Source organism: Austrofundulus limnaeus, unplaced genomic scaffold (assembly GCF_001266775.1).
Source record: "Austrofundulus limnaeus strain Quisiro unplaced genomic scaffold, Austrofundulus_limnaeus-1.0 Scaffold73, whole genome shotgun sequence".
In the NCBI taxonomy this organism is placed as follows: Eukaryota; Metazoa; Chordata; class Actinopteri; order Cyprinodontiformes; family Rivulidae; genus Austrofundulus; species Austrofundulus limnaeus.
In genome coordinates this window covers 1,381,076-1,394,778 of record NW_013952475.1, presented here as the reverse complement: position 1 = coordinate 1,394,778, position 13,703 = coordinate 1,381,076, and the positions used below count along the sequence as shown (strand labels likewise).

Genomic DNA, 13,703 nt, shown 5'->3' with positions numbered 1-13,703 from the left:
GATAGATAGATGATAGATAGATAGATAGATAGATAGATAGATAGATAGATAGATAGATAGATAGATAGATAGATAGATATCGATCCTTGTTTTATAACCCAGAACAAAAGCAATTGATCCACATTTCAAAATTGGCTTTAAAAATTACCAATAGAGGGGGCTCTGTCCAGGCTGTTGGATGCGGTAGTACTCCGTATTTTTAGGAATAAACTTGGTCATTCCAAAATCAGCGATTTTTACCAGCGACTCACTGGCAACAAGAATATTTCTGGCAGCGAGGTCTCGATGGATGTAACGCAGACTGTGAAGGTACTCCATCCCCTGGGAAAAGTCAAACAGAAAAAACAAACCTTTTTCTTTTGTGTGTTCTTTTTTCATGTAACGTTTAACTTTATAAAAGCAATAAAAAATGCATAAACTGGTTTCAATAGGCCATTGCACAGCTTCCTGTTCTTGGGATCAAATAAATATAGTCTACCGTAAAACTTTCCAACTGGTTGTGTTGGGCTGTCAGTTAGGTATGAAAAGTATTTTTTTTTTCTTTGAGAATGAGTGGGAGAACCACTGTTTTCTGTTTGGCGAGAAATGCGATCAGATGTCTCGTTTACCAGCAGAGGTTCATTTAAAAAAAAAAACTAACCAAACTTGAAAGACTTCATTATTTCACCTATTAGTGCAAAGATAAAACATGTATTTTTAGTTAACAGACCTCACCTTACAGATCTGAGAGGCAAAAAGTAGTATTCGTCTGCTGTTGATGTTCTGCCTGTTACTCGCCAGGTAGGTATTGAGGCTGCCGTGGGGCATGTACTCCATCACTAAGTTCATACTGAGGTGACCTACGAACAAAAACATGTTTTGCATTTCTTTGAAGAGCTAAAATAACTGCATCTAATCCATTAGGAATAAAACAATTGCAGTTTTCCTGATGTCATGATGGTGAATGTGTCAAAAAAATACAGAACTTGTTTTTCGAATTAGGTGAAGATATTAGCTAATACGTGTGTTTTTACCCATGCTGTGGCAGATTCCTTTGTATTTGACAATGTAGTCACAATGTAACACACTGAGGGTTTTGATCTCCTTGAAGAAGTCGTCCAAATTGGACTGTTTGTTGGGCTGCAGCTTCTTCACAGCCACGAGTTCCCCGGTGTTGTCACCCAGCGGATCGTAACGACAAAGCTCAACGCTGCCAAAATTCCCCTGCGAAGGTTTTGAGTCACACAGTTGGTCAAATCAAAGAGAAAACACATATTTTGTCTGTTTCTTGGACACAGATTTTTCTGTTTGTGACAGACGGTGAAACATGAGATATGACACATTATAGGGGTGCAATGCTTTGTTCAAGCCTCTCTTTCACCCCTTTTCTGAGGTGTGTCTCAGATCAACTCGTTTCGAGGCTGTCTCTAACGAGGCGTCCACCCCCCACCCCCCTCCTGTTTCCAGAGTGGTCCATTGTACTTTGAGAAAGAAGTTTACAGCTATATAGTGGCGCAGAAATGTTTTTTTCTTTACAAATTAATTAAAAGATGTCAACAAGGTAAGACGTGTCCATCCAGCCTTACATGTTGGAGCCAGAGTCAGACCCAGAACCAGAGGAGAATGAAGACGACACACTTGTAGATAAGTCCAGACCTTATTTGTCGGTTCCGTCACAAATACTGTGATGTAATAGTTCAGAAAACATCATAGAAAATAGAGAAAACTGAACAGGTTGAAAAATATGACCCAAGCAGAATATAAAGATATCTACGCAGCTCTGGGAGACTTTAAATAAAAAATTTCTGCACTCCTACAGACTAAAAGTGCATACCAAAATGTGTTTAATGGTTATAAAAGTGGACTTTGAATGAAATGTTCCCTTTTGAACACCAGGAGTGTCTGGGTAAAATCGTGTTTGTAGCTTCCTTCTTACTTTTCCCAGTGGACGGATGTAGCGCAGGTGTCTCTCCTCAAATACCGTGTGATCGGGCTGAGCAGGACTGAGAACTCTGCACACAGAACTCTGAGTGACCGGCTCAGTGGCGTGCAGTATCTCATAGTCTGTCAAGAAACAACAATGTAGTTGGTACATTCATCAGATGCTAAGATTTGAACCAATTATCTGCAATATATTACACAAGCACGTATTTTTTTACCTGATGTGACAAGACTGTTGAGCTGACGGATAATACTGCGACAAGACGGCCTGAAAGCTGGGTCGTAGTCCATACATTGACCAATCAGATCTGCCAGCTCTGTCCACTGGGAGGGAGGCAGCTGTTGCTTGTTCTCATAAAACTTCTCCTTCTACAAAAAGGGCATTAGTGCCAATACTTATTGACATTTTATGGATCATTGATCAATCAGGAAAAAGTGACATCTCTAATTCTGGATTCTGAGTAGTTATAATTTTTACACTGGTACACAGACTTTTCAATTCTCTTTAACCGTAAACAGCAATAAAACCTTTAAACAAATGTAGTTAATTTTTAATAACATCTGTTAATCTTATGCAGTCAGTAAATATTTTTAATTAACATGCATTGTGATGAAAATAGAGGCAAAACATGATATAATCATTCAGGGTGTCCCAGTATCAGTTTTTCTCAAAATGAGAACAAATACAAGTTTGGGCACTTACCGATACCGAGTACCGATACTTACTGAGTTAGAACCTAAACATTACACAGTGACTTTAAAAACGCATTTATTTTATTTAGAACAGTGTTTCTCCTTCCATTTAGGTCTACAGCCCCTTTGACTGGATCAAATCAGATATGCAGCATGATAAATATCATTGCAACGATTTAAAACAAATAAAAATAACAAATCAGATTGTCTTTCAACTTGCATACATCTCAAACATGTCAACAACACTTGAAATGCAAACCTCAGCACATTCAAATGAATATCTATGTGGTATCGGTACTGGTATCGGGGCAATTTAAATGAGTGTGAGTACTTGTACACCACTAATGCTTTCTACAGTTATAGTCAATAACAATAGCTACAACTACAGCGGTAAATAAATACATTAGAATTTACTCCTTATTTTCTTTGGTTTAACATTTTTATAAACGACTTGTAATGTTAACCTAAAGGTGATCTTTAATTGCATGCTTTGAGACTCAGGTAAACAGAGTTTACCCAGGAGACAGGGTAACCAAGACAAGATTATTGTCTTTAGAGACCAGTGCAGTTATAGCAACTCCCTCTATGGGACAGCAGAGGATGTCCGGAAAAAAACTGTCTTCTTAACCTTAAACCAGAGTTGAGCCACAGCAACAGTGTTCCTAGTAGGTTAGTATTTTTTGACATACAGAAATAGGACATGTTGTATAAATATATGCCCTGTTTTGTATTAAATAAAACAGCTTGTGTGGAAAAGTAAAGCCTTTTAATTGATAAAGTCTTTAAGACGCTTTTTGCCATTACCAAACAAACATCACCTTCTGCTGCTGGACTTCGTGTAGTAAGAATCATCATTACTTTAACATTAAATAAACAAAAGGTGCAGATTTTTACAGTCAGTCCTGCTTAACAATCTGTAAAAATGCAACAACTTCATGTTTATGGAATTTACTGCCACTAAAATGACTGCTACGCTGATTGACGTGTGCCAATGTGCTGACTTTAGTATTCCTGTCAATTGTTAAGTGTAGAAATGACAAAATGGCATTTAAATTTTGTCAATTATATTTCATTGTAATGGGTTTTGTGTTATTGTCATTCTTCTCTAAACGGCATCTTCATTATGAATAAGAAAATTTTACTTGCAGCACATCACTGTGAAAAGGGAGAAAATTTAAATGCAGTGTTGACGTAAAAAAAATCTGATTTGATCTATATTCCTGAGTTTAACCAACATCACAGCACTGTTTATACCTCAAACAGGTTCCAGTTTTGTAATGGAGGATTTCCATTGTTGAAGATTTCCCACATAGTGGCACCAAAGCTCCACTTGTCACACTCAAGAGTCAGGTTGTCCGGGGACTCGAGCAGCTCAGGGGCTACCCAGGGGATCCTGTGCAGGATAGCTAATGAAACAACAATGTGATTTATTACACTGAAACATTTAGTCACCTGTGAACTTGCTTAAAATACATTTTTCATTGCATCTGATAAAATGAATTTTCCCCCCATTTTATTATATAAAGGCTTGTTTTCTAACTTTCCTGAGTCAACTTTCACTAAGTACTCTCTGTAATGTGGTTTTATTACACACGAAAGACACAAAGAGACATAAACAAAATGTTCTTTTACCATCTTTTCTCAGCACGGCGACTTTGATGCCTGGGTCACTCAGCTTGATAAAAGGAGTGATACCCTGGAAGGGGTCTTCTTCTCTGGCCACCAGCAGATTTTTGGCACAAATATTTCCGTGAACAATGTTTTGCTCTTCCTGCAAGGCAGTTATGTTATTGTAGACGCATCAAAATTAACTATTTCTGTGAAAATATCTCTGTCTGTAATTTTAAATCAGTAGTTTACAGATTCTACCATTTTCTTATTGTTGGATGTTAATATGATTTTAAACACACGGGTACAGGAATAAAATGCTGTAATTTAGGCTAGTTATAAAATCAATGYATACAGGAAAATTAAACTTGCCGCAGTATCTGTTTTCTTTCTTTCTTTTATTTTATTATTATTATTATTGTTGTTAAAATTCAAATCTTTCTTACCAAATAATTGAGGAGACATGCAAGCTGTTTGGCCACATTGAGTTTCCAGCTCACTGACAGAGATTTTCCTTTTTTCAAGTAAAGGTCAAGGGCTCCGTACTTAACAAACTCCTGTACCATGATGTCTGAAAGGCACAGAGGGGTCAGTTTATACAGCTGGACTTCAAACTGATTCTCTAATGCTCACCCACGTGAGCAGAGGCTGAGCTCGGTCATATGAGGATTCTGAACATGTCACTGTGGTCAGCTCAGTATGAAGAGAACGATGCACCATTTTGACATTTTTTTTTTAATTTGACCAAATAAAATGKTAAATGGCTTGAACTTATATAGCGTCTTATCAAATCCACTTGGACCCAAGGCGCTTTACACTTCAGGCATTCACCCATGCACACACACATCTACACACTGAAATTAAAGACTCTTTCTACAGGTTTCCCAAATGAAATGTATTTTTGTGGCACTTGCAGATGATTAGGTCCAGTCACATAGAAATGATAATCATTAATAACATGCCACTTAATTCCAACTTACTTTTGTCTCCGTGAACACTAACACCGTACACATGAAGGAGGTGTTTGTGTGAGATCTGGCTCATCAAACTGGCAGCTTCAAAGAATGACTGGGAGAGAAACAAATACTCACACATTGCATGTAATCTGTGAATTAAATTCAGCTTTTTTAAATGCTTTGCTTCATATGCAAAAAATAAAATCCCACCTCCCAGCAGGTCCTGTGCTCAGGATCAAGCTCCTTCAGAAGAACTTCTGTCGTGTGTTCTTCCTCTTCGTGAGTTTCCATTTTTTCACCTTTAAAAATTCGAGTGAAGGATCCCTGTCCAAGACTGTCACACTGCCATGATAAAACACAGACAGAAACTAATAAACATTGATGGCTGAATTGAATTACAACTAATGAAAGCAGTTTATGGAAGCAAAAGCGTAGAAGTGATAAAAGGGAGGCCTGATCCAAACACTTACAAATTTCAGGTCTTCATACTTGATYGTGTGGAACTGGATGTGGTTGAATTTGTTCCTTTCAGGTGATGGGGACCCGTGTTCAACCGCACTGCTGTTTCTTATGATTATTAGGTTTGTGAGTTCTTTGGGAAGAGGATAAAGCAACTTTTATTAAAGTTAGTGCATAAAGTTTGCACAGATGTATTGAACCGAGGTAAAGTTAGTATGCTTGATCCTGACACAGCAACCCAGCACTGTGGCTGGGTTGGCCACCTCAGCTACTACCACAAAATATTTTACAAGTGGGTGGGGATCTTGAATTTCGTAGTTACATTTACTGTAGATTTTATCAAACATGATAAAACTGTATTGTGGCTTTACTGTRTTGTATAAATTTTCAGCAGTGTATATTTAAAAAGGCTGAATTATAACCCTTTGTAAAATTAGCATGAGTGGTTAGCTTAATTTGGGAATGGCATCTGCAATCCAATTTTTTGATTAACATTTARAATTTGGTAAATATTGTTTTTGGCTACTTCTACAATAATTTTTAACTTTGCATGTCAAAAAAATGGCTGCATAATAAGTTGTGACTAGCATTCGGTATGTCTTTGGGATCGTTAGCTACTATCATACAAACTTTCCGCTCAGTATTTCTCAAAACAACTGAATTAAAGCCACTTGGACCTATGGGGCATACATCTTGAGTATTTAAACAAGGAGTACYTTTTTTATTTGTATGTGCCACCATAAACACYCTGGCCAAYTCTGTGCCACCTCTTGCWAAAAAGCCTAGCTCCACCCCGGCAACAAAACCAATACATCTAAACTAAGATCTTGAATTTTAGGGCAGTAGGACTGGATATTATGTATTGGTTCTTAGCTAAGATTTCAGACATATGTATTAGAATGCAGAAAATTAAAAAATACAAAATATTACTTAAGTTTTACTATATGTTCTCTGTTAAATCCATGTAAGTTAGTGCATAACTATATCATTGTAAYCATGGTTTGGCAACGATACCTTTAGGTTGAGGTGGACAGCAGCGAGTCAACTGGACAGGGATTTCAGCCATCAGCAGCTTGTTTTGTTGATAGTAGTTGGTGAGTTCTCTCAAGCTGGAAAATGATTTCTGAACTCCAAGAAAATTGTAATTCTCATTTTTAGTGATGAGACAGTCTTTATAGTCAAGTCCAAGTGGCGTCTGGAGAAGCAAAATCAACAAATTTTAGTAATGGAGGTGACAGAAAACATTATTCATTCAGTTCAGTTTATACACAGTCTCAATTCATTAGTGGGGGGAGTGGGCGCCAATGGAGAGGGCTGACTGGGGAAGAAACCAGCAGTGGGCTCGCGACCATCTGCCTTAACCCAATTTGATAAAAACTTTCCTATCAYTTCAACTATTTTTCAGAAAATAGACAACATCATAGCTGTTGTGTTGAATTATGGCCACCGAGGACACTGGATTCACACTTAACTTCTTTAAGTTCTCCAGAAGCCTGTTAACCACCCCTTCATTTAAATCAAATTAGTTTGAGCAAAAAACACTCTAAACATGCAGGAAAGAGGCCCTCAAGGACCAGGATTGGACACCCCGATTTATAGTATTGTAACTAGTCAAGTCCACATCAGACTTATTATAATTTCAATCAGAAGGTTAGACTTTTGAGTTTTTGCTACATTTCTAAACTGGTGGTGGATCAAAGAACAATACTGTGGTTTAGGGTTCCACTATTTTTTTTTTGTTAGGTCATTGTAGCACAATAAAACATGACGAGTTCATCAAGTAGTTCTTAAATTATTATTTTGTGTTACCATCTTTACCTGAACACAAACCGTAAGGAAGAAGTTGTTGTAGTTCTTGGGACTCTGCCGGAGCAGAAAGGTCCCGCCTTTGCATCCCAACTTCTTTAGCTTATTGACTGCAAACTCTGAACTAAACACAACACAACGCGGCAGAGTTAAAACACACACGTTTAAATAATGGAACCGAATGAACGGTCAACGTGACTCACGTGATTGGACCATGACAGTGATTGCTGAGGCCCTCTAGAATACTTGGCGGAGCGATGTCTTGGCAGAAGAAGTGGCTGGAGTCTGTGGTGAGCCTGAAGTAGCCGTCAACAAGAGACACAAACGAGAGTGCCTCTTTCAGACTCTGGAACTTAGCTTCCTGTCATGAGAAGTCAACAAGTACAGTATAAAACAGAAACAAAGCTTTAATTTCATAAAATACAAACATATCAATGTTTATGTGTAAAACTTGCTGTTTACCAAGCATCTGTCATCTTTGCAAGTTATGGTGACCATCCTGCTGTCCTGTGGAGCCTGCTCTTGGCTATTTATACTGATGTCTACAATTTCTTGAAAATCACAAAAGGTCAGCCATTCCTATAGGGGGAAAATGAGTTTCATAGTTTTTAAAGAAGGGGTATTATGTATTTTTCAGGTGCAGAGTTCAATTCTATACAAAAATCAAGTTTGTTGTCTTCAGTTGTTTTGAAAATGCTGTATATTTCAAAAATAAATTTGACGTTGCATCATAGCCTATCTAAACATCTTGAAATTGGCCTCTGTCTCTTTAAGAACTTCCTACCATTTCCCACATTCCCACTTCAGCACAACATTTTTCTTACCACGATTCCAACAGGAGAACCTTCACTAGTTTGAATTCCCGTCTCCCCGTTGACGCACACAAGTGAGAAGGTTGTGTTTGAGTAGGAGGAAAAACAGTTCACATGGAAGGTCTCGCTTCCCARAGAGGGCTGAATTCCAGCCAGCTCAATCAGGTATTTAAGTTTCAGGCTGCACACGTCCACTGAGCAGTTCCCCAGCTTCTTCATGAAACGTTTTAGGGATTTTCGAATTCGAAAACGGTCCAGACGGTTTCGTTTCTGRATGTCGAGGCGATGTGACTTGGGAAGGCATGACTTATAGCTAGGGTGGACCAAAAACAAAAAAGATTTGGTGTAAAAATAACAGATGTGTTCCACCTAATACTCTGCTGTTTATRACATCCCCAAATGTAAATACCTGACAGTCTTGCAGAGCTCTCTCACACTCTGATGGCGCTCTTTAGCCATCCTCCACAAGTCCAGCACAGCAAGGCCGAGGCATTCCTCCTGAGCGCTCAAAGGTGGAGCGATCCCTGCTTGACTGGCAACAAAATCACTTCGCATCTAACAACCGACACAAACCAAGGTTGTAGACCAAGCAAACTGTGTGTATATAACTGTGTATATACTACCGAACTAAGACATGAAACATGCAATTGTCAATCAATGAGTGTATGGTTCAAAAATTAACCAAACGGATCTTATTTTTTTACCTGAGAAAACAGATAATCAATGACATTGTAGTCAAGCACTGGATTGATTCTGTCGCTTGTCAAACTGTAGCGATATGATGCTCTTGATTCTTGRCCAAACCAGTTTTTAAAGAAAAACCTGAAGACAAGGAAAAATAATAAAAGACTGAAAGCTTTATTTTGTAATTGATTTTACAATATTTCAAACTCAGCTGTATATAACTCAGTTTGATCTGTAGTGGATCAGATCAGTGAAACTCTGACATATTTTACCCATGACCAAAATCTGGAAAATTGTGCTCCTGTTAAATAACTTCTGATATTCTCCCTTTCCTGCAACTGTCTAATCGCTGCATTTTTGTTGCAGTCTTTAAAGTCCAACCACATCTGTCATGCTTTTTGAGATTTTGTGTTGGTTTTGAAGGTTGAGTTTGTTTTTGTTATTTGTTACAGTTCAGTCATGAGGTTTTGTTTATTTTCTTTTTGATCGTCTTCTTTTCAGTATGTTTACTTGTTTTCCCCTGTGTCATTGACTAGTATTTCCCTCCATCATCTTTGTCCTCTGTTAATCATTTGCACCTGTTAATTAGCCTCAGCTGCTCTCACTCAGTAATCATTCCTCTCAGCATACAAGTCCTTCTCGCACTCATCATCCTTTTTATAATGGTCTACTTGGTCTGTGTCTCTATCGCCCAGTTTTAGTTTTTGTGTGTCACAAATCTTGTTCCATACTTTGCAAGAGTAGAGAAGGCTGTTTTTCTGAAGTTGACAAGAACAATGCTTGTTCAGTTCGTTACATTTTATACAACAGGAGGAATTCAAATGCAGAACTCAGAAAGTACATGTCAACATTTCCATCTTTTTCTATCAACCATACCCACTTCAATTTTCAGACCAATCACAAAGTAGTTGTTGGAGAGGGGAAAAATCAATTATCTTAGTTCTTGCAGAGTATGTAGCAGCCTTAGGTTTGTATTGCTGGTGCAAATTATTACCGTATACATTTTAGGGTGGGGGGGGGGTCACTTACCTAACTCTGAAGTGAACTTTTAAACTTTCATCCGAGTCAAACACATGTGATGGAGGATACCAAGACGACAGATCAGCAGATGCCAAACCAAAAAGACTGAGGTATACGGGTAAGATGCCTAAACAAAGAAAAGTCTGTTTAAAAGCATGGTCACACTTCAGAATGCAGCCATCAGACACTTTAAAAAGCTCACCACATTTCTCTGCTGCTTTGATACAGACGTTTTCTGCAGATATTTGTCCCGATGAGATTTGTATTGTTGTCGTGTCCTTCATGCCTGGGAAATAGTAGAGGTGCACCTGCAAACCAGGGGCCATGCTCGAGCTGGACATCTGGCTGCCTTTCCGGTCTCTGATCACCAAGGGGGTGGACTCGTCCTCTCTGTGATCCATTGGCATGTCTGAGAAGAAAATCGACATCTGCATTTCAACATGAAACAGCAGGGAGGCCAGACAAATCACAAAATCATTCTCGTTTTGACCAGGAAGTAGCTTTGTGTTACCTCAGGAGAAATCATACAAAGTCTCAATGATGGGCAATTTTCAATGCACGTTATGAAGATCTTGTTTTGTCCTCAATTTACCACCTACTCCTGCATGCTTGATGCACTCGCAACCATTCAAACTTCTCTTTGTTGAGTATTCAGGAGATTCTTGCTATGAATTTTAGTTTTTGTACCATTTAGGGTTTTTGAAGTATTTGATCTTCATTAGGATGCACTCGGAAATATCAGCAAATTTTCCTTATGTATTGGTCTGATATTGTCCCTCTGAGAGCCTGGCATTGTGGGTAAATTCTCACCTCCCAACCAGGAGATTCCTGCTTCAAATCTCAGATCTAAATTATGCAGCTTTTAAGTTTTGCTATTTAAATGATTTTATTTCATTTCTAATTGTATCGTGTATTTTATTTTACTTATTTTTTTGGCTCATTATGTTCAGTGTTAGATTTGTACAGTTCATTATTTTATGTGTAGTATTTTGGCCAATGACAGTTGTTTGTTAATGTGTTCTTTGAACAAATTAGATTTCAAAACAAGCTTCAGGCAATGGTATAGTACATCTTCATTGCATACTTGTTTTCTGCAACAAAACAACATTTTGTCTAGTATAATTTAACTTCTTTTTCTTCTGATTGTTTCCTCTTCGAGTCTCATTCTCCTCCACCTGCCCTCACTCCACCCTCTCGCAAGGAGAACCTCAACATCTTCAGCTACCATCGTTTTGTAAAATTCTTTGTCTCCAAACCATATGTCTCCAATTAATACAGGAGCACCACAGGGGACTGTACTCCCACCATTCCTTTTCACACTTTACACCTCAGACTTCCAGTACAAGACAGACATCTGCAGAAATGCTCGGATGACTCTGTGTATCAGAGAAGGACAGGAAGCTGAGTGGGGAGGTGGTGGACCGCTTTGTGCCTTGGTGTGGAAACAATCATCTCATCAGCAAGCTAATATAGAAGGCTCGCTCAGTTCTTGAAACTCCTCTAGAACCTCTGGAGATGATTGTAATAAGAAGTATTCTTCATAAATGGAAGCTCATTGTGGACAACTTCATCAGACTGACATCCAACAGAGTGTCTTCAGCCAGAGACTTCTTCAGATCCACTGTAAGAGGGACCAAGACCCTTCGTGCCCACAGCCATCAGTATCTATAACAACTCTTTAAATAAACCAGCATAATGTGAGTTACAACATTTTGATTTCTCTTTGGAATTAATTAACTTTTATTGAATTTGAATTGAGTTTGACTAAAACAGAGCTGATCTCACTGTCTTGGAAACCTTCCCTTTGACCTTTGCTGTCACCCTTTTGTCACGGATCACTCCTGACACAAGGAGGTTTAAACTCTTCAGGGAAGGCTGTACTTTTGTATGGGGATTAAGACAACTTTAATTTCTGACCTAGGAAAGACAGCTCAAGATCCAAATCATTTAAAGTCAAATGAACATGTTTTTTTATAAGAAGTTCTTCTCTGTTCTGAGTTTGACCTGAACCTCACATCGTCTCATAAGCTGATTATTGTGTGAAAATGTTGTAGCCTACATAGAATCATGGGGATTTCCACTGCATCGTGAAACTGCTCACCATGTTCTGCTGTCACTGAACCAGGAACCATAYACAGCATGTAAAATACAGAAACACWTCRTTAACATAACTTACATYGTTTCATATGGYTGTATTAATAATAAATCATCAWTGTTTATGAAAAATATCTCACATTGTTTGTCATAACTTCTAAGTAAGTAGTTAAAATGTCATAAATCAGATTTAAGTTTAAATATAAGCCTGAGCTAAAGTTATATTAAACTTAACAGAGTAAGCACACTTAAAGCTGTATCTTGTCAGTAAAAAAATGTATATTTCTGACSTTTTCTGGCACAAGTCAGCTTAAATAAAAAACAGCTTAAAACATCAGTTTTAGGTCTAAATTATATTTTGGTTTGTTACCTTTACATACCTTTGGTCCTAGTTTTGTTAATTAGTTCACCGAGGCTTACTCCTTTAACGTCTGCGTTTTTGCTCCCAGAATGTTTCTGTGTGGTGCTGACAGGAAGTTCTGATTTCCTGATTTTGTCGAACAAACGTTACGTGTCGTGTTTATTGTTTCTGTTTTTGCTCACAGACACAAAGTAATAAAAGATGAATAATCATTCTCCTAAACATACATGCTGTTTTTACTGTTTTTTTTTTCTAAACCATGCAAATTTGACCCCCTGACTCATTTCCTTCTTGTTCTACGTACTTAGTTTAAAATGTTTCTATAATCCACTCCATTGTCCTGGACACGTTAGTTTAACAAAAACATCCTTTTAATTCCAGTAATAATATTTTCAGCTGAAGAGTTAGCTGATATTTTAAATAATCCTTCATTCTTTCAAAACATTATTTCAAGCAGTAATTTGTATTTCAAGTGGAGCTAGAGTCTTTCTTTAAAGTTCATAAGTGGGTTGAGGAGCGAGCTGCTCTCTGGCTTCAACAGAAACAAGCCACAAGTCAAGATATCATCATGAGCGTTGGCAAAAACTCAGTTACAAATTCTGTCTTCCAGTAAGCAGGAGTGAGTAAAAGTGACACCTGGGCTAAGCTGCGTTAAAGATGTTTTTTTGTTTTATCTACTCAGCTACACGTCAAACCAAAAGGAAGTTGTTATCAAGTAGTGAGAGCCAATGGGAGCATTTTGAAGAGATAGATGTATCTGAAATTACAAGAAAAGAGACTTAGCTGACAAACTGTGGTTTCCTTTTTTCAGCAGTGCAGCTTCCTGTTCTAGTTTTAAGAAAAAAAWATATATATATAATGCCGGCTCTGAATGCCAAACTTCGAAATACTTCAGTTATGTTACATATTTGGTATGACTTTATTTATTTGGCACCGTTCATCTAGGTGGCACCACAAATGGGGCACAAAAAAAAGTTTATAACTTTTTATCAGAGTAAAATTAGTCTGTAGAATAACCATTGGTCACTCAGGTTTATGAAGGTAACTTTGTTCTGTGGGTTTCTCAGCATGCTTTGTCATTACATGAGGTTATATGGTGCAGAGGATATTTTGTGATAAAAGTATCATATGATGCAGTCAAGACTAACTAGTGGTGGTCAGACTGTAAATAGAAAACAAAATAAGGATAATGGAAGTTTCAGTTCTGATCTCAGACATACAGCGGGTAAAATAAGTATTGAACACGTCACCATTTTTCTCAGTAAATATATTACTAGAGGTGCTAATGAC

At 37.8% G+C, this 13,703-nt stretch overlaps 1 protein-coding gene across 1 annotated transcript in view; it reads right to left on the bottom strand.

Annotated features, from left to right (window-relative positions):
* Positions 1 to 10,348, bottom strand: part of jak3 (Janus kinase 3 (a protein tyrosine kinase, leukocyte)) — a gene marked incomplete at its 5' end in the record, with an annotated part of 13,105 nt that extends 2,757 nt beyond the window's left edge. The window contains 20 exon segments of the mRNA XM_014010791.1: positions 149 to 321; positions 715 to 839; positions 1,014 to 1,203; positions 1,916 to 2,043; positions 2,139 to 2,289; positions 3,868 to 4,019; positions 4,246 to 4,384; positions 4,668 to 4,792; positions 5,202 to 5,289; positions 5,388 to 5,519; positions 5,648 to 5,769; positions 6,651 to 6,831; positions 7,455 to 7,566; positions 7,646 to 7,803; positions 7,905 to 8,021; positions 8,267 to 8,567; positions 8,664 to 8,809; positions 8,959 to 9,076; positions 9,968 to 10,085; positions 10,161 to 10,348. Coding sequence (XP_013866245.1) covers positions 149 to 321; positions 715 to 839; positions 1,014 to 1,203; positions 1,916 to 2,043; positions 2,139 to 2,289; positions 3,868 to 4,019; positions 4,246 to 4,384; positions 4,668 to 4,792; positions 5,202 to 5,289; positions 5,388 to 5,519; positions 5,648 to 5,769; positions 6,651 to 6,831; positions 7,455 to 7,566; positions 7,646 to 7,803; positions 7,905 to 8,021; positions 8,267 to 8,567; positions 8,664 to 8,809; positions 8,959 to 9,076; positions 9,968 to 10,085; positions 10,161 to 10,348 — 2,964 coding nt within the window.
* Positions 10,349 to 13,703: the final 3,355 nt, after the last annotated feature.